Source organism: Eschscholzia californica, unplaced genomic scaffold (genome assembly GCF_041429995.1).
Source record: "Eschscholzia californica isolate CP2 unplaced genomic scaffold, dmEscCali1.0.p SCAF_2, whole genome shotgun sequence".
NCBI lineage: Eukaryota > Viridiplantae > Streptophyta > Magnoliopsida > Ranunculales > Papaveraceae > Eschscholzia > Eschscholzia californica.
The window spans coordinates 30,981,401-31,001,468 of record NW_028238309.1 but is presented as its reverse complement, the minus strand read 5'-3'; the positions used below and the strand labels follow the sequence as shown (position 1 = coordinate 31,001,468).

Here is a 20,068-nt window from a genome sequence, read left to right as displayed (position 1 = left end):
ATGCTTCTTCTTTGGGGGATTTTAGGCCTATTTCTTGTTGTAATGTAGTATATAAGTGCATTACTAAGATTCTTACAGAAAGGCTGAAGTTGGTGGTGTTCTCTATGGTGAGTGAGAACCAGTCAGCCTTTATCTCTGGTAGATGTATCCAGGACAACATCATGATGGCCCATGAGATTGTTAGGAACTATAATTATAAGAGTGGGGTAGCCAGGTGCACTGTGAAAATTGATCTTAGGAAGGCATATGACACTGTTAGATGGTCTGCCTTGCTTAAGATACTTAGAAAGTTTCATTTGCCTGAGATTTTTGTGAAGTGGATCTATGAGTGTGTTTCTACTCCTAGATATTCTATAGTGGTGAATGGGGGTGCTCATGGCTATTTTCATGGTAGGAGGGGCTTGAGACAGGGGGACCCTATTTCACCTTACCTCTTTGTTATGGTGATGGAAGTGTTTTCAGCTTTACTTTTGAAGGAGGAGGTTGAGGGTAATTTTCATTTACATCCTAGGTGCAAGAAACCAAAGATCACACATCTTTGTTTTGCTGATGATCTTATGGTGTTTTTTAGAGGTGATGTGGATTCAGCTTGTGCTCTGAATAGGGCTCTCAACTGTTTGCATAAGGGTACTGGTCTAGGGGTTAACTGTGAGAAGAGTTCTATGTATTGGGCTGGTATGGAGACTGAGGTTAAGGTAGAAATTCAACAGGTTTTGGGCTTTAATTGGGGTTCTTTACCTATTAGGTATCTTGGTTTACCTCTGATTTCTACTAGGTTGTCTTATAATGACTGCCTGCCCCTGATTGACCAAATTCAAGGAAGGGTGCATTCTTGGAAGGCCAGGTACCTATCTTTTGCTGGGAGGTGTTTGTTGATAAAGGCTGTGCTTTGTGGGGTTATGGTGTATTGGACTTCTGTCTTTGTCTTGCCTAAAAGGGTGTTTAAGTAGATAAATTCTATTTTCTTTAGGTTCCTCTGGTGTGGGGTGGACATGGGGAAAAAGAGGCCTACTGTTAAGAGGGATATTGTATTCCTTCCTAAAGAAGAAGGGGGTTTGGGTATTAGGAGTATTGAGAATCTCAATGAGGCTATGAACCTTAGACATGTCTGGGACTTAGTGAGTGGTAAGAAGTCTCTTTGGGTCAGGTGGGTGCAGCAGAATCTTGTTAGAGGGAAGTGTTTTTGGCTCATGGATGTTCCTCATGATTGCTCCTGGTGTTGGAGGAGGATTCTTGGTAGTAGGGAGATAGCTAAATCTCTTATTTTTCACTTGATAGGAAAGGGTGACAGTATTCAGATGTGGATAGATGCTTGGCACCCTCAGGGGGTCCTATACTCTGCTTATAAGGAATCCTTAAGATTTACTTCTAATTTGCCTCTTCATATGTATGTATCTGCTATTATTAAGGATGGGTCTTGGAATGTGCCAAACCATCTTAAGCCCTTCTTGGATCCTATCTTGGGTAACCTGGAGGGTATTGAGATTGGTAAAGTGGAAGAGGATACTGTAGTATGGACTGTGAGTAAGAATGGGGAATTCAACCTAAAATCAACCTATGAGTTTGTGAGACAGAAGTGTGCTAAGGTGGATTGGTATAGTTTGGTGTGGTCTAGTCTAGCTATTCCTAGACACTCTTTTATTGCCTGGGTTGCTTTGCAGAGGGGATTGAAGACTACCATGAAGCTCAATTCTTGGGGCTTTCATGTGCCTAAGAGGTGCTTTCTCTGTGGCTTAGTTGATGAGACTGATTTTCACCTGCTCTTTGAGTGTTCTTTTTCAGGAGTAATTTGGAAGGGGCTGCTGGAGCTGTTAGGGCTTAGTCCTAGCCTATTCTATGATTGGGACAGTGTTGTTGGCTGGTGTTTAATGCACTTTAAGGGTGGAAAGTTTGTGCATAAAGTCAGGTGTATGCTATTCTCTTCTTATATTTATCATGTTTGGAGGGAGAGAAATTTGAGAGCTTTCCAGCAAACCAGTAGGAGTGCAGACACTATCCTTACCATTATGAAACAGGAGGTGATGGTTAAGGTTGAAGCTTGGAGTGGCAGAATTGAAGCCAGCATAGAAAATTCTGAATTGTTGCTTAATTTGAACATTGTTAAGCCTGTGGTTTTTCAGTGTGTAAAGGGCTTAAGATGGAGGGCTCCAATTGCAGGTTCTGTCTTGATCAATACTGATGGTGCTTTTGATAGGGACTATGCAGGATTTGGAGCCATTATCAGAGATGAATATGGTATTGTGCTTGCAGCTGGGGCTGGTAGAGCTGAACCTGGTAGTGTTTTGTTGCATGAAATGCAAGGAGTCTTATTAGGCCTGAGGTTGGCTAGGGAGAAAGGGCTGAACAGGGTGTTCCTTGCTTCTGACTCGACCAATGTGGTGTCTATTCTTAATGATAAGGGTGGGAAGCCACCTTGGACTGTGTGGAGCACCTGGAGGGAGATCAGAAGGCTGATGCAGGAGTTTGAGAGTTGTGTTGTGCACCATACCTATAGAGAACTTAATCAGGCAGCTGACTTTTTGTCTCGGCTGAGCAGCAATGGAGTTGTCTGTTTGGATGTGGAGCAACTTCCTAGTATGCTTGCTTCAATTGTGGATCAGGATAGGAGAGGAATGGTTAGGATTAGGAGATTTTGGCCTACTGAGAGTTAATGTTGTTTTGTGTTTTTCTTTGTGGACCATTATAGCTTGCTATAATGTGGGATTTTGTATTTGTTGGTTTATTTCAATAAAAGGGTCAGGGTCCCTTTAATCCCTGTTGACTTTTTCAAAAAAAAAAACACCTGCTTATAACCTCTAGCTTTAGCTAGTCTCAAACCAAACTCAATCCCTTGGAGTTCATGCACAACCACTGTAACAGTAAGAGTTGAACCTGCACCCAAAGCCAAGACATTCCCATGGTCATCTTAGGCACAGCTCCATAACCAACAGTAATTACAATCAAGTGAGCCATCAGTGTTAATCAAGACCCAACTGCTAGGAGGGGGCTCCCACTTATAACCCCTGAGCTGAGGCCTAGTAAGCTTAATGTTGAGATTCCAGTTAGAAGCAAAGGTAGAATTCTGTTCATTATCCTCTACCTGCATACCCCATGACTTAAGCCTCTGCCTGGTCTTAAGACCTCTGTTCAAGACAAGCCAAGTAATAAAACAGTGCTTAGGTATGCACTTAGAGAACCAAACCAGATGCTTCCATATAACTTCTGGACCCCTATGCCTAAGAGCATCATAGGTTTCCATCAGAGAGTAAACTCCCTTAGCATTGGCCTTCCAGACCACCCTATCCATCTCATCAGCCTGAAAAGGGACCTCATGGATACTTAGAGAACCAAACCAGGTGCTTCCATATAACTTCTGGACCCCTATGCCTAAGAGCATCATAGGTTTCCATCAGAGAGTAAACTCCCTTAGCATTGGCCTTCCAAACCACCCTATCCATCTCATCAGCCTGAAAAGGGACCTCATGGATACTAGAAAAAACAGTGGGAAGCTCATAAACCAAAAACCCAGGCACCTTCCATTCTCCATCCCTGATAAAAGCATCAACTGTAGTACGAATGTTAAAAAAGGAATGGTACCTGAAATGAGGCTCAAACAACTCATATAGGGGCCCTAGAGGATGCCAGTTATCTACCCAAAAAGAGGTATTAGCCTCATTACCAATAATGTGAAAGACAAACTGCTGAGCACAACCTTTACTCTCAAGCACCTTTTCTCCAACACCAAGAGCAGTCTTTTGGAGTCTTCATAAGCCAGAAGTCTTTATGCTTCACTAGATTTTGCTGAACCCATTTGACCCATAAGGTATCTTTCTTGGAAGAAACATCCCAAACATGCCTAAGATTCATAGCCACATTCAGAGTTTCAATATCCCAGATACCTAGACCCCCTTCAGCTTTGGCCAAACACATAACAGACCATTTGACTGTAGTTCTCTTAGAGCCTAACTCAATACCAGACCAAATGAACTTATTAAGAATGCTATTGATTTCTTTATAAGCTCTTTTTGGGAGAACAAACACAGACATCCAATAAATTAGCATACTATTGAGAACAACATTCACTAGCAATAGCCTACCAGCAAAAGTGAGAAACCTAGCTTTCCAAGACTCAGCCTTACTAGATATCTTCTGTATGAGAGGCACACAATCAGTGTAAGAAAGTCTAGTAGAAAGCAGAGGCAACCCAAGGTATCAAATGGGGAGAGAGCCTCCTGGGAACCCCAAGAAGTGAAGCATTTCACTCTTGTTCTCATTAGTCACACAAGAGAAAAAGACTGAACTCTTCCTACCATTCACAGCTAGGTCAGTACAAGTATAGAATTCATTAAGTACTTCCCTAAGAGCAATAGCTGAACCCCTATCACCTTTCATAAAAACCAACTATCACCAGCAAAGCAGAGATGAGTTACCACAGGGTTTTTGCACTTAGGGTGAAGCTGGAGAGCACCAGTACTCTGCTTTCTAGAAAGAAGGACAACAAAAACCTCCATCACCATCACAAAAAGATAAGGAGAAATTGGGCATCCCTGCTTTAGTCCCCTCTTCCCCTCAAAATATCCATTAGAAGCTCCATTCACAACCACTGAGAATTTGGGAGTAGTAACACACACTTCAACCCATTTGACAAACTTCTCAAGAAGCCCATATTTTCTAAGAATCTTGAGCAAAGAACTCCATCTCACTGTATCATAAGCTTTTTGGAGGTCAATTTTCACAGTGCATCTAGGTTGACCATCCTTCCTCCCATAGGATCTCACCAACTCATGAGCATGTTCCTGCAATTTCTTCTGTAATAGGTCCTTCTTATGAATTAATAAAGAATTACCTTTTTCCTTTATACTTTTGTGCTTCTCTTTATCTTCTACGTTTAAGTCTGTTGGTTCCCCATTTTATAATTGTGACTGCTCGTCGCGATTCTTCGTTGATCACGCTCCTCTTATTGCGTCTCCTCTGTCTTGTAAATAAGCATGGAGATTCAGACGACTCTTCTATATTTCACTCTTCTAACGCTCAGAGGAACTCTCCCCCGTAATGACGTGAGGGTTGCTTTCTATATGGTTCTGAGCTATAACGATTCTCCCATCGAACATTTTTGCGTGACCAAGGAAAGTTTTGTCGATGTACTTCGTCCTCAAGATCTGCTGGACGAGGATCATCTGTCTACCTTAAGTTTATCTAGGCCCCTTTATCCTTTAGTCTATTCTCTGACCGGTACCACAAGGACCTCTGAACCGGCTCTCTTTTCTGCCGTGGGGTTCCTTGTTCGTCGTTGTGGAAGTGGCTGTCATGATTAGAGTCTCGGTTGATGTCGGCGGTCCTCCTGCTTCTCCTCCTTCCACCTTCCGGTTGTGGGAATGTGTGGTAGACCATCAGGGGTTTTAGCTGTCCTGCTGCCTTAAGCCGAGCTGTGGAGAGACTTTTGGTATGATCTTTGACTCTTCAGAAGTTAGTTAATGTCTAGACATTTTATGCATCATCATGAGTCCCGCCACTCCTTAGTTGAAAGTAGAGAGACTAAGGAGTAGAAGTAACTCGTGTGTTTTACTTTGAAGGCCAGAAGTCGAGAATATTACCTGTCCCAGAGCTGTATCGTAAAGCTCTTTGAGCCTTACCTAGACCGTGGCCGTTTGGTGAAGTTCTGTCTTACTGTCCGTACTCCAGAGCTGATTGATGTTTATGACTTGGAGATTTTCTTTGATTGGGTGTTAGCTCTGCTAGAGCTGATCCGACTGTGTTCTGACACGTGGCTTGTAATCCAGGTCACGTTCCGTCTTCTGCGCAAATACTTAATTCCTCTCCATGCGTGATTTTATGACGTCACAGATTTGATCTTCTGATCACGCGTTTTTGTGAGGGTAGGAAATCGCGGGTCAAGAAGTCAGCGGAGACCATCGGGTCATTGACCTGAAGTCGAACCTCCACCTGTTAATGATTTTGCGGGCACCGATGACGTCTTTGGGCTCAACCTGTGACAAAAGAGACAACAACACACGTGACCGTGAGGTCTTAGGGGACACCGGGATGGTGCCGGCCTAAGGGGGCTCCGACGGTCAAGTTAGTAAGCTTGCAAGAGAAGTAAAACGTACGTGGATATTAGCCTTGGAATGTTACCGTTGGTTGGATAATGGTCGGAGCTTAGGCACGACTCGTAGAGTGGCCGGAGCTCGCTCTCTACGGATGACTGACTTGATTGGAGAATGATTATGACAGCCTAGGAAGTCTGTCCTTGAGTGAGGCAGCCCTGGAGTGGTTTGGTTTGCCTCGTCCAGGGGTATTTATCGTAAATAAGTGAGAAGCTTTAAGGGTCTAACCTTGCAATTAATCACGTGGGTGGCATGTTAAGGGTCTGGCCCTGAGGAGATATAAAGTGAGCGAACCCTTGTTGATTGTTACGTGGGTTATGTGGGGAGGTCCTAATCTCTTGAAAGTAGACGAACCCTTGTTAGAGGTTATATGAGAGAGAAAGTAGACAGACCCTTGATAAGCCCTGTACTTATACTTTCTCGGGAAAGTATGTGTTTGTTTCCTCAAAGATCCTGCACCTGATAAGATATGCCTGTATTTGATAATGTCTTGTATTTGACAAGACCTTGTATATGGATGCAAGGCCTAGGTGAGAGAAGGAAGGCAGGACTCTATGAGAGAGAAAATGAGTTGATGGTACTCTGTATGAAAGAGAAAGTATTGGGTGTCCTTCGTGATCACCAGATGATCAAGTGTATTTGTCGGGAATTCGATGATAGTATTGAGTCTGTACTCGATGTGTTTGCCCGGAACCAGATGATCTGTGCCACCTTTTTCTTGGTCCTTTTATAGAGTCTTGGATCGACTGCTACTCGGTGATGAGTTGTCGTTTTAATTGTGGTAACGCATGGGCTGTCACCATTAATACGGATATTGTAACCCATTAACGGATATATTTGGGATCTTCAATAATTGTAACGTCTCCCAACGGATATGCGAAGGGAGGTCTGCTGGTGAGGACGAACCTCTTCTTTCAGGGCTGAAGTGGTTACGTATTTCAGCCTGGTAAGGAGGCGAGGGCAGACCTCTTCCTCCAGGGCTGGTAGTGCTTCTTTACTTTGGCGTTGCTTCGGGGTGCCCAGAGATAAATGGGTCGGGCCCATTAACCGTTAATTCATGGGCTTGGTCACCATCTAGGCCCATTAATCATGGATTTCTAGGGGCGCTTTTGGTGACGTATTTTGGCTCATACAATTTGTCCCCCACTCTCTAAGTTGACGGAGTGCGGAAACTTAGAGAGTAGTTTGAAGTCATATGGCCAATTCGTAGTTCGATCTTGCTGCATATATAGCCGAGTTCCTGTCCCGTGGGGGCTTGTCCGCGAGGAGTGTCGCGTTTATTGAGTCAATCTGGATTGCTCTGGAGGAGGCACATTGGAGTGATCCGAGTGAAATTTTAATGTTCTTCGATTCCCCGAATTACCGGTTGACGGTTGAAGCTGTTGCGGAACACTCTTCGGAGCGTCGAAGTTTTATTAATCTCAAATAGAATTATATCAATAATGTTCGATTAAAGGAATATTAACCAGTAATCTCGTGCAAAGATTATTTTAAACAAAATAGACGCATTGGGCGGAATTTCCGATTTTTCAAAATAACGCGGTCGAGATGTATCTATAATCCGAAGATTATTCGGGTCTAGGGAGATATATAAGGAGACCCCATAAATAAGATGAACTTTTTCAGCCGAAATAACTTGAGAAATTAAAATAAAGTCCCGAACAGATCAAAGCGTACTGTCACTGGTAGTATGAAGAGGTCGGGACGTGACGTCATGGTCGGGACGTGAGGTCATGGTCGGGACGTGATGTCAAAATTAGTACTCCAAGTCAATTCCTTCTCACAGTTTTGGAAAAGAAACCAAATGTCATCAGGTCCCACGTATGCTTATGTTGTCACTTCCCAACTTTGGAAAGTAAAGGATTGAAAAACTACTCTAATATAAATATGGAATTGAGGTTCCCAAGGTCCCATTAATTATCCAAATTGTAATTGAAAGCGTTCCCACCTTTTTTTTCCACCGAAATTGATAATTTTAAAGGCGAAGCCTCCAAGGGTCCCACCTTAATTTCCAACTCATGTCCCTTTTCAATTTTCAATGGACCCATATATATGCGTATCCCGTACAGGTATACATATGTGTATATTTATTTTACTTTTTGAAAATTACAAGGGAGATGCACACTATGATAATTAAAGAGTACCTGGACATCAGCAGTTATTGGATTGTTCGAGGAAGAAAGATGCTCCATGGGACGGTTTAATAAATACCGATCTCTTTTCAGTTGGTGGATCCAGCGTTCTTGGCAATGCGCGTGGCGGTGCATGGTTGCCTAGTCAATGCATGGGTTATATGTCGAGTGTTCTTGGTGCAAACTTTCTAATCGAGGCGGGCTCGTGAAGCATGATTACCAATCGAGGCGGTCCTGATGTAAATGGGGTTAACTACCGATCAAGATAGGACATAAAATTTTAATGAAACGGGCTCATCAGGACTACAAAACCAGGCAAGATGTTTACCAGGTAGTCCTAAGATAAATTTTCAAATGATGCATGCTCATGAGGCAGGACTACCGATCGAGGCAAGATATATGCCGAGTAGTCCTGACATAAATTTTTAGTGAGGCAGGTCCAGAGCTTCTGGCGAGGCGGACCTAGTGCTCTCGGTGAGTCTTGTGATGTGGGTTTGTCAGTTAAGGCAAGACTTATATGCCGAGTGCACTTGACGTGAGGTAGGACTAGTCTTGACCTAATTTTGACGAGGAAGATCCGGAGCTCCTGGCGTGGCGGACCTAGTGCTCTTGGCGAGGCACATGCAGGGCTGTCAGTCAAGGCAAGGCTTATGCACTTGACATAGACTTAATGGTAACTACTCAAACCGAGGCGGGATTGTAGAGTAGGGCTACTGACCGAGGCAAGGCTTATGTGCCGAGTGCTTTTTCGATCGTAGACTTTTAATGAGGCGGGCTGATGGGGTAGGACTACCGATCAAGGCAGGGTGTCTGCCTGTAGTCCTGACCTAAATTTGTTGACGAGGCAGATCCGGAGCTCCTGGCGAGGCGGACCTAGTGCTCTTGGAGAGGCACGTGATGCAGGGCTGCCAATCAAGGCAAGGCTTGTACGCCGAGTGCACTTGACGCAGACTTAGTGAAAGCTACTCAAATCGAGGCAGGATTGTAGAGTAGGGCTACTGACCGAGGCATGGCTTAAAAGCCGAGTGCTTATCGATCGTAGACTTTTGATGAAGCCTGATGTAATCAAGGAAGGCTTGCAAAGCAGGGCTACTGATCAAGGCAAGGCTTATACACCGAGTGCTTTTGATCGTAGACTTTTATTAAGGCGGAGCTGGTGTGCTGATCGAAGCACGGGCAAGCTTGTCTTTTCAAGGTATAGTGAGTTTCCCGAGTGCTCTTGATGTAGACTTAGCTGTTATGTCTGGGTGTAGCTCCGCCAATGAATGCCTCATATCCATAAGGGTAAGGGTATTACCCTTTATAGATATATATTATTTGCCTCGTCCAGGGATATGTATCGTAAATAAATGAGAATCTTTAAGGGTCTAACCTTGCAATTAATCACGTGGGTAGTATGTTAAGGGTCTGGCCCCGAGGAGATATAAAGTGAGCGAACCCTTGTTGATTGTTATGTGGGTGATGTGGGGAGGTCCTGACCTCTTGAAAGTAGACGAACCCTTAAAGTAGACGAACCCTTGTTAGAGGTTATAGGAGAGAGAAAGTAGGCAGGCCCTTGATAAGCCTTGTACTTATACTTTCTCGGGAAAGTATGTGTTTGTTTCCTCAAAGATCTTGCACCTGATAAGATATGCCTGTATTTGATAATGTCTTGTATTTGACAGGACCCTGTATATGGATGCAAGGCCGTAATAGTGCCTAGGTGAGAGAAGTCTATGAGAGAGAAAATGAGTTGATGGTACTCTGTATGAAAGAGAAAGTATTGGGTGTACTTCGTGATCACCAGATGATCAAGTGTATTTGTCGGGAATTCGATGATAGTATTGAGTCTGTACTCGATGTGTTTGCCCGGAATCAGATGATCTATACTATCTTCTTCTTGGTCCTTTTATAGAGTCTTGGATCGACTGCTACTCGGTGATGAGTTATCGGTTTTTTTTTATTATCAGCGTGTGCCTCTAACCACTCGGTGATGAGTTGTCGTTTTAATTGTGGTAACGCATGAGCTGTCACCATTAATACGAATATTATAACCCATTAACGGGTATATTTGGGATCTTCAATAATCGTAATGTCTCCCAACGGATATGCGAAGGGAGGTCTGCTGGTGAGGACATACCTCTTCTTTCAGGGCTGGAAGTGGTTACGTATTTCAGCCTGGTAAGGAGGCGAGGCGGACCTCTTCCTCCAGGGCTGGTAGTGCTTCTTTACTTTGGCGTTGCTTCGGGGTGCCCGGAGATAAATGGGTCGGGCCCATTAGCCATTAATTCATGGGCTTGGTCACCATCTAGGCCCATTAATCATGGATTTCTAGGGGCGCTCATGGTGACGTATTTTGGCCCATACAATTTTCAATGTTGATCTTTTGGGTTATTGCACACGGCAACTCACTTGGTCACACAAGGACACGCGGAGCTCTGTTATTGGGAATGAGGCGCGTTTCCCGAAACTTTTAATTTTCTCGCGTGTTTCCAAGATGCCCTCGGTCTTTGTCTTCAATGCTTTTTGCCCATTTCCTTGATCATCTTTTCTGTAATAAATATCTGTTTTGATTCCTCAACCTACTTCTTCATCAGAAAAATCCCAAAGGTTTCTTCCTTTGTTCTATGATTTCTTCCTGTTCATGTAAAGGATTCGGGATGAGGCTTCTGTATAGAGTTAGTACATGTTGCCTGCCTGAAGGGGTATTTTTCCGTCAATGGGGATAGTTAGGGACAGCTTTTCCGGCAATGGGGATAGTTACCCGGTTGTCGGTTCGAGTCTTTCTCGAGAGAGGGTGTTTTCGAGGTAGTACACTCCCGATTTGGCAAACTTTGTCTTTTTGGCCGAAGTTCCTTTAGAATTGTAAGCTCCAATTCTTTAGAAGATAGCTCCTGCCTGCGGTTTTCTTTCTTGGGTGGCCACTATGTCGATCAATCAGGAGAATAAACGAGGTGTTGAGCTCCGTCCAAGTGTTTGGCGAGTGGTTTTTCTGCTTCGATTATCACCGAATCTCTGCTGATGATATTTTTTATGCTGTCTTTATTGTAATTTCTTCTGTAATTGCCTTGAATAAAAAAAACCTTATCTTCTTGCTCTGGGTCACTTTGTTGCAGTTTGGTATTGATACCGTGCGCTGGTTCTGCAAGATCAATGTCAGCACAAAACCTAACTTACTAATGCGTTTTCCTAGGCTTACTATGCATGCTCCGAATGATCGCACCTGCAAGAAAAGAAATTTCAGACCTAGTCTAGCATGCCTTAAGCTTACTATTTCCTTCTGCAAAATAGAACCCAAATTAGCCCTGCATAAAAAATTTTCAATAGTGTTAGAGTTTTTAGCTCTTCCCCTAGTTGTCTATGCCAGAGCTGTCTTCGCATAACTAGTTTCACCAGGACTCCTCCTAAGACCTCTGGTCGCGGCTTTCGTTACCAGAGCTGATATTGCTAGCTTGAGCTCGACAAGTTCCGCTAGGACTTCTCCTTAAACCTCTGGTCGTGGCTTTCACTACCAGAGTTGGTTTCGCCAGCTTGAGTTTGGTTAGTTTAACTAGGACTTCTCCTTAGGCCTCTGGTCGTGGCTTTCGCTATCAGAGCTGGTTTCGCCAGCTTGAGCTTGACTAGAGTTTAACTAGGACTTCTCCTTAGGCCTCTGGTCGTGGCTTTCGCTACCAGAGCTGGTTTCGCCAGCTTGAGCTTGGCTAGTTTAACTAGGACTTCTCTTAGTCCTCTGGTCGTGGCTTTCGCTACCAGAGCTGGTTTCGCCAGCTTGAGCTTGGCTAGTTTAACTAAGACTTCCCCTTAGGCCTCTGGTCGTGGCTTTCGCTACCAGAGCTGGTTTCGCCCGCTTGAGCTTGGCTAGTTTAACTAGGACTTCTCCTTAGGCCTCTGGTCCTGGCTTTCGCTACCAGAGCTGGTTTCGCCAGCTTGAGCTTGGCTAGTTTAACTAGGACCTCTCCTTAGGGCCCTCGGTCGTTGCCATAGCTACCGAGGCTGTCCTGTCCCTGGTCGTGGCTTTCGCTAGCAGGGTTGTTTTCGTCGGCTTGAGCTCGACTAGTTTTCGCCGGGACTCCTCCCGTGCCCCCGGTCGTGGCCTTAGCTACCAGGGTTGTCTTCCTCATTTTAAGCATGAACAGTTTCGCAAGGACTTCTCCTTATACCCCCGGTCACCTTCATCGGGGCGGTAGTTTTATCTAGGACTTAATAGATGTTGTTTCTTGTTTAGTTCCTTTGTTGCTTTTTAGCTTTGTTTTTGCTGTTCAGGGTATGGCCCTTTAAACCTAGCTCATCAATGCAAAAAAAAAAAAAAAACTTCACCAGATGTGTATGTCTACGCTGGCAGACCAGCTGGTCTAATGGGGTGTGTCCCACTTTATTGTCAAGAATCCTGTCACAAAATGGATGAGAGGGGTAGTCGGTGGCATGGCCACCGACTCTCCGATGCTTAAGTCAGTACAAGTGTTATTGGAAGGGGTAAGTAAAGTAAAGAGATAGGGTTTAGAAGTGGTACAACTTTAGATGAGTGGCGTTCCAACTGTTGTTAATATTGAGCCCATCTTTTGCGAATAAATAACTTCCTTCAGCCGTATAGTAAGAATCTTGGTAATGCATTTATACAACACATTACAACAAGATATCGGTCTGAAATCTGACACTGAAGAAGCATTATCTATTTTAGGAATTAGAGTCACAAAAGTAGAGTTTACCTCTTTGAGAAGTTTTCCTGAGCTGAAGAACCTCTGGATAGCTTCCACAAAATCATCTCCCACGATGTCCTAACACGCCTTAAAAAAATGGGAAGAGAACCCATCCGGCCCCGGCGATCGATCAGAACCAATAGTCTGTAAAGCAGCAAAAATCTCATCTCTAGTCACCCTCGTGATGAGAAGAGCTCCTTCAGCTTCCGTAAGCGGGCGTGAGAACTCCACATTAGGTATGGGATCTAATGATTCATTATCCTCGTCCTCCCGACCAAATAAGTCGACACACATATTAGCTATCTCCGCTGGATCCTCAGCCACCGAACCATCCTCCCTGGTGAGTCTAGTAATAGCATTCCTAGACTTCCGCTCTTTGATAGAGTTGTGAAAGTAAGTTGTATTGCTGTCATCAAGAGTAAGCCATTCAACTTTAGCACGTTGTCGGAGCATTGCCGTTTCAGCCCGAACAACGTTACTATAGTTTTCAGTAGCTTCTCTCTCTTGCCTCCGTAAAACCGGGTTTGCTGGATCACCCTGTAATCGGACCTGCACTGAATGTAAAAAATTACGGTTAATGGTTACCTGATTCGTCACCCCATTGAACCGATCTTTTCTTCCATTCATTCAACCGAGCTTTCAAAGCCTCGAGCTTTGTCACCATTCGAAACATCGGGTTACCCCGTACTGACTCCTTCCATACATCAGCAACAAGAGCTTTAAACGTGGGAACCTCCGTCCAGGCATTAAAGAACCGAAACGGAGTTCGCCGGTGTATGTTAGGTGCAACGAGTGGTATAATAATAGGTGAGTGATCTGAGTCCCCAGCCGGTAGAAAGTCTGCTTTAGCTAGAGGAAAACAAGTCAGCCACCCACTATTAATAAGTGCCCGATCAATCTTGGAACTGATGTTCGCAACTCCCATCTGCCTGTTAGACCCAGTATAAAAACAACCTGTATACGAGCAGTTGAACAGTCCCAAATCGGTTACACAGCCAAACATAATAGGTTTTCCTAAGCCAGCCCTTGCTGTTGGTTCATCTAACATAATAGGTTTACCTAAGTGGCTAGCAATCTTTGCCAACCCTTTTGGATTCCAAAGAAACATGGGAACATTACGAAAACAAACCCAAACAGGCAAGGACTCCATTGCAGCTACATCTTCTTCAATAAACAACTCCCATGGTCGAACAAAGAACAACCTGTTAGCAATATAGAGTGGTTCCATCTCTAAAACCCTCTGTCTATCTTCCTCAAGATCAAATCGAATAATATAAGCTGCATCTCTGTGTGCAGTCAAAAGCATATTTCCTTTGGGTTTCCATCGATCAAGTAAAACCCTACGAACCACCATGAAAGGAAGTCTCTGACCAACAAACGACCCAATAACCAGATTCTCACACTCCTTGATTTCATCTTCAAACTCTTCCAATAAAATTTTAGGAAGCTCACCTTCCTTCCCCATTACTGGAGGCGAATACTCCAGCTTAGATCTGAACTTTGTCTCCTCCGGTCGAAACAGAGAAGCCCAACTCGACGCACTTCTCTTCTCATTCAAACCAGTAGAACCATCCTGTTTCTCAGTAAAATCCACTTTCTCCTCACCACACTCTCTCTGTTTCGGTAGAAACACAGGCTCAGAAGAACCCAAGCTTCCACCTCCAGGAGGAGGGAGAAGAAGTTTCGTCTCCCTCGATTCCAATATGTCCCCTCAAAGGAAGGTAGTGCTAGATGAAGGAGACTAATGGATACAAAAATCAAAAAAGAAAAAGAAAAGTAGCACCACCGATCAGATCCAAGAACGTCGGGGAAGAAAATCAGCGCCGCCGCCAACTCTAGAAAAATGCGCCACCCGGGAGTTTCTCTCTCCTGAAAAGATCATTTTGTGGTCATTTTAAGTCAATTTTTAATTCATTGTTATTAAGATGAGACTGGGCCAAGATTTGCTGCTATGATCGAGCATTCCGTTACGAAATCCGCCAATGCTTGCCCTTTTATAGCGGTTCGGGGCTCGTACCTGATGTCAAATTCACTCAGCTCCACTGCCCATTTCGTCAATCATCCTGAGAGATCCATATTTTGGAGTATATTCCTGAGCGGTTGGTCCGTCTGAACCACTATTGTGTGAGCTTGGAAGTATGGGCGCAGCTTCCTAGCAGTCAGAATGAGCGCGTAAGCCAATTTCTCTATAGTTTTTTTTTTTTTTGCATAAATCAGCGAGCTATAAGGGGCCCGAACCCAACATATCTCAAACTAGACCCAAGGTCTTACAAAGCTAGAAAAAAAGCCAAAGACAAAAAAAACTAGCAACTAAACAAACTAGTGCAATCTTCTCCTAAGGTAACCATTCTTGTCTTCAAGGAGCACTCTTTGAATCTCAGCCCCTAGAACCGTACCACATAAGGTTGTAACACCATAATCTGACTTTGCCTTCGAGAGTAGATCAACCACACAATTAACCTCTCTATACACATGTTGAATCAAACATATCTCAAACTTAGCCATAATAGCCTTAATCTTGCGCCAAAGGAAGAGAGAACGCCAAGGAGGCTCCACTCCAGACTTAGTGAGCAGCCTAAGAACCAACAGAGAATCAGTAGCAAGGGTCACCTTAGTAAAACCCATGTTAGCAGCAAGAGATAACCCAGCCTCAGCCCCTTCAAGCTCATGATGGATCACACTAATGGGATTAGTTCTACCACAAATGGCTATAATCACAGTAGCATTATGATCTTGCAAGACACTGCCAAAACCAGCTCGGTCATTACTAAGATAACCATCAGAGTTTATCATAATGGTGCCAGCAGGAGGACCAACCCATTTGCAAACAGTGACTTTCCTAGCTACAAACTCCCAAGAAAGATTCCAATTAGCAGCAACCACCCTGTTTTTATTACAATCCAGCACTATCTTATTAGCCTTAGCCATTTTAATCTTCACATCAGAAACAATTCTATGAAGAATCCCATCAGAGCTCTCAATCTTCCCTGTAAAAATTCTCCTGTTCCTCTCAGCCCACACATGATAAATAAAGCCATTAAAACTCAGCTTACCCAAAAGAGCATAACTATCCTGCCCAGCAAACAAGGAACCATACCAAGCAACAACAGCTGCCCAACTTCCATGGCTACTCCATTGAGCATTCATCAAACTCAACAGTCTCCTCCAAATGGAGCAGGAAAACTCACATTGGAAGAGAAGATGATAATCATCCTCATCAGCCTCACAACAGCGAACACATGTACTGTTGATATCCAACCCCCAACCTTGAGGTTTCTTTTTAGTTTTCAAAGCTCTATGCATACCAATCAGGCAATGAAGCTGTGTCTAGGGATATTGTGGCTGAACCAGACTAGGCTAGGCCAAGGAACCAAGTCAGACACATTCCTGATAGCCTTATAAGTACTTTTAATAGAAAATTCTCCAGTGCTGCTAGCAGTCCATACAAGGACATCCTGACCTCCTCCAATTGGAACTTCAACCTGCCTAGAAGCAATAGGCTCAAGAGGGCCAGCAACCATAATAGGAACAGACCACTTTCCATTCTCAATGCAGCAACTAACCTTTGCATTCCTGTGGAGCCTGTTGTCCATCCTAAAGAAATCATTTTGAAGATCAAACAACACTCCCAGAGGATGCCAATTATCCATCCAGAAGCTAATATTTTGGCCATCACCCACTAAATGCATAACAAACTTAAGACCAAGATGTCTAAACTGCAGGATCCTCCTCCAGACCCAAGAGGCATCATCAGGGACATTGTCAGTCCAGAAGCATCTCCCTCTGATAAGATGATTGTGAACCCAAGAAACCCACAATGAATCCCTGCCCTTAACAATATGCCAGAGATGTCTAAGGCAAGTAGCAACATTCAACCTCCTCAAATTCCTTAGATTGAGACCTCCCTCAGAGGCAGGGGAGCAGACCATAGCCCAATTTACAGCATTATTTCCAATTCTTATGTCTGACCCAGTCCATAAGAATCTCATAATAATCCTGTTAATCTCATCAATAGCTTTCATGGGAAGGACAAACACAGAAAACCAAAATTGAACCATTCCACAGAGCACAAAAGAGACCATGGTTAGTCTCTCAGCATAAGAGAGAAATTTGAGTTTCCAAGATTTCACTCTAACCAGCAATTTATCAATAAGAGCCAAACAGTCAGAGTATCTAAGCCTATAAGAGAGAAGGGGAACCCCAAGATACCTGACTGGCAGAGGACTACAATCAAACCTTAAAGCAGCCTTAGTCAAGTTTTTTTTTATAATGATAAGCGGGAGAAGCCCGAACCGAGTACAATGAAATAGAAAATAAAAAAAACAGCAAGGAAATCAAAATTACATTATTTCATTAGCCCCACCCTTTCCTCATTCTCACTGTCCCTCTAGAGTCTGCATTAACGATATTGACTAATTCCGCCGGAAGTTGACTAATATTCAAGTGAGTCACCCCCGGTCCGAGCTTCATCTTCGACAAGAAATCTGCAGCCTGATTGGCTTCTCTATAGACATGAAAAACTCGAAAACTCCGAAATTGACTTCGAAGCCTCTGAACTCTCTTCCACAAATGCCTCGCCCTCCATGGTAATTTCGAATTGTTAACTATATCAACACCAGCTGCAAAAATGGTACTCTTCAAATTGTTAACCCTTAAGCCAGTGCACAAATGAAACTGATCCAGCACTTGATGAAGCCCAATAGCAGATTGCACATCTCCTTTGATGAACACAAGGAGATCACCTGCAAAACATAAGTGAGTAATGAGAGGGTTAAAACATTTAGGATGAAAGTGTATACCTCCCTCCTTCACTTTCTGCAAGAGAAAAACATTCAAGACCTCCATGAGAATTACAAAGAGAAAAGGAGACATAGGATAGCCCTGCCTAATGCCTCTTTTCCCCTCAAAATACCCATAAGAACTCCCATTCACCATTATAGAGAACTTAGGAGAAGACACACAGGCAAACACCCAATCAAGGAACTGAGAAGGGAACCCAAACAGCTCCATAGCCTTCCTAAGGGCCCCCCACTGTACAGTGTCATAGGCTTTCTGTAAGTCAATTTTGATGGCACATCTAGGAGACCCCTTCTCCCTATGATAATTCCTTGTTAGCTCATGAGCTAATAGTATGTTATCTTGAATAACTCTCTCCCAGGAATGAAGGCTGACTGACAAGAGTTCACCAACCCACCAATGATCCCCCTCATTCTCAAAGTCAGGATCTTAGATTTACACTTGTAAACCACATTGCAGCAAGCAATAGGCCTAAACTCATTAATCTTGGAAGCAGCAGGAGACTTAGGAACCAAAGTCACCAAAGTGGAATTCATTTCCCCAAGCAATTTCCCAGCAGAGAAGAACCTAGACACAACATTCACCACATCATCTCCCACAATATCCCAACAAGCTTTAAAGAAATAGGAAGAAAACCCAACAGGGCCAGGGGCCATATCTGAATTAATAGTGGAAAGAGCATAAACTATCTCCTCTCTAGACACCTTTCTAATGAGATCAGCAGCTTGCTCGGGAGAAACTTTGGCATCAAACTGAACCCCATCAAGACCAGAGGCACCCTTAGAAGAAAAGGTGGAAGTACCAAATAAACCTTTATAAAAATTTACACATTCCTCTGCAACCTCCTTTGGATCAAGCAGCTTGACACCTTCACTGTTCACCAGAAAAGGAATATTATTCCTGCTCCTCCTCTCTTTAAGAGAGTTATGGAAAAGCTTGGTGTTACTATCCCCCAAGTCAACATATTGAACCCTAGATTTTTGCCTCAACATAGACTCCTCCATATTGGCTTTGAAGCTAAACTCAGCCACAACATCTCTCTTCTTCTTCCTAGTATGAGCACAGAGAGGATTAGACCTCAACTCAGACTGAACACAATCAAGAACAGTCCTGGCCTCGCGAACCTGTGAAGCGAAAGGAGTGAACATCTTCTTTTTCCACTCACTCAAACAAGATTTAACCTTCTTGAGCTTTGTGACCAGCCTATACATGGGATTACCCATAACTTCCATATCCCAAGCTTCCTTAACAATAGGAAAGAACCCCCTCCTCCTCAGTCCAGCAGTTGAAGAATTTAAAAGGCCTAGGGCCAACCCTGGCCAACTCAAAAAGAGAAACACCACAAGGGGAATGGTCAGAAATACCCATGTTAAGAAACTCAGCTTTTGCATTTGTATAAGCCTCAATCCATTCAATGTTAACAAGAGCTCTATCAAGCTTCTTAACAATAGCCCCCTCACCAACTTGCTTATTTGTCCAAGTGAAATGACATCCTGAAAAAGGACAATCAAACAACTTACTTTCATCAAGACATTCCTTAAATTCAAAAACATTATGCTGCTTAGCCACAACACCTTCCATTTGGTGTCTAGCCTCCAAAACCACATTGAAATCCCCTAGGACCAACCAAGGAAGAGAAAACCTCTTAGAAAAATCACACATTTCCTGCCACAGATCCCTTCTCTTCATGCCCTCATAACTAGCATAAACAAAGCCCAACAGAAAACATCTCCCATCCTTCAGAGTAGCTAGAACTGTTATCATTTGGGCTGATTCACCCACAGTACAAAGAGACACCAAACCAGCATCCCAGAGAACCCACACCCTACCACTAACACTATTATTATAATTGTGAATCCAACTCCAAGAAGGCATAAGATTTCTTCTAATTATCTCCTTATTACTATCATTGACCTGAGTTTCCATCAACCCACAAATACCCAAATTATTACTTAATAAACCTAGTAACCTCACTCAACTTATGGGGGGAGTTCATGCCCCTTACATTCCAACAACCAATACTAAACATTAGGAACAGTATAGGTAACCTTTTTCAACTTAGGCCCTCTCCTGTCCTCCAAAATCTTAGCCTCAAAAGATTTTACACTCATAGCAACTGGCTGTTTCCCATAAGGAACAATGGTTCCACTACATTCAACCTCATTCTCCATAGTGGACCAAAACATCTGAGCATTGGCCAATCCACTAGGAGGAACCTCCCTCATCCCCTTATCGGGAGGGTCAAACCCCTCCCCTACCTTCATAACAGAAACAGTATGAGAACCTAGCAAAGAGGCACCTGTATCCCTGTCCTTCTCCTTCCTCTTGAGAGAGTTTTTCCTTTTGACCTCAGTCCATCCTTCATCTTCATCAATAGGGG

The 20,068-nt window shown here is 43.6% G+C and overlaps 1 protein-coding gene across 1 annotated transcript; it reads right to left on the bottom strand.

Moving 5' to 3' along the window:
* Nucleotides 1–18,014: 18,014 nt before the first annotated feature.
* Nucleotides 18,015–19,614, bottom strand: LOC147557388 (uncharacterized). Its single transcript, XM_086658836.1, has 2 exons — nt 19,053–19,614; nt 18,015–19,003 (listed from the first exon to the last, which is right to left on the bottom strand). The coding sequence occupies exons 1-2, from the start codon at nt 19,612–19,614 to the stop codon at nt 18,015–18,017; spliced, it is 1,551 nt and encodes a 516-aa protein (XP_086514962.1).
* Nucleotides 19,615–20,068: the final 454 nt, after the last annotated feature.

Excerpts from the sequence above, each read along its gene's own strand:
- LOC147557388 (XM_086658836.1), bottom strand. The coding sequence starts at position 19,614 with ATGGAAACTCAGGTCAATGATAGTAATAAGGAGATAATTAGAAGAAAT. Across the intron at positions 19,004-19,052 it reads AGCTGAGTTTCTTAACATGG|GGTTGGCCCTAGGCCTTTTA; the intron begins GTATTTCTGACC and ends TGAGTTGGCCAG.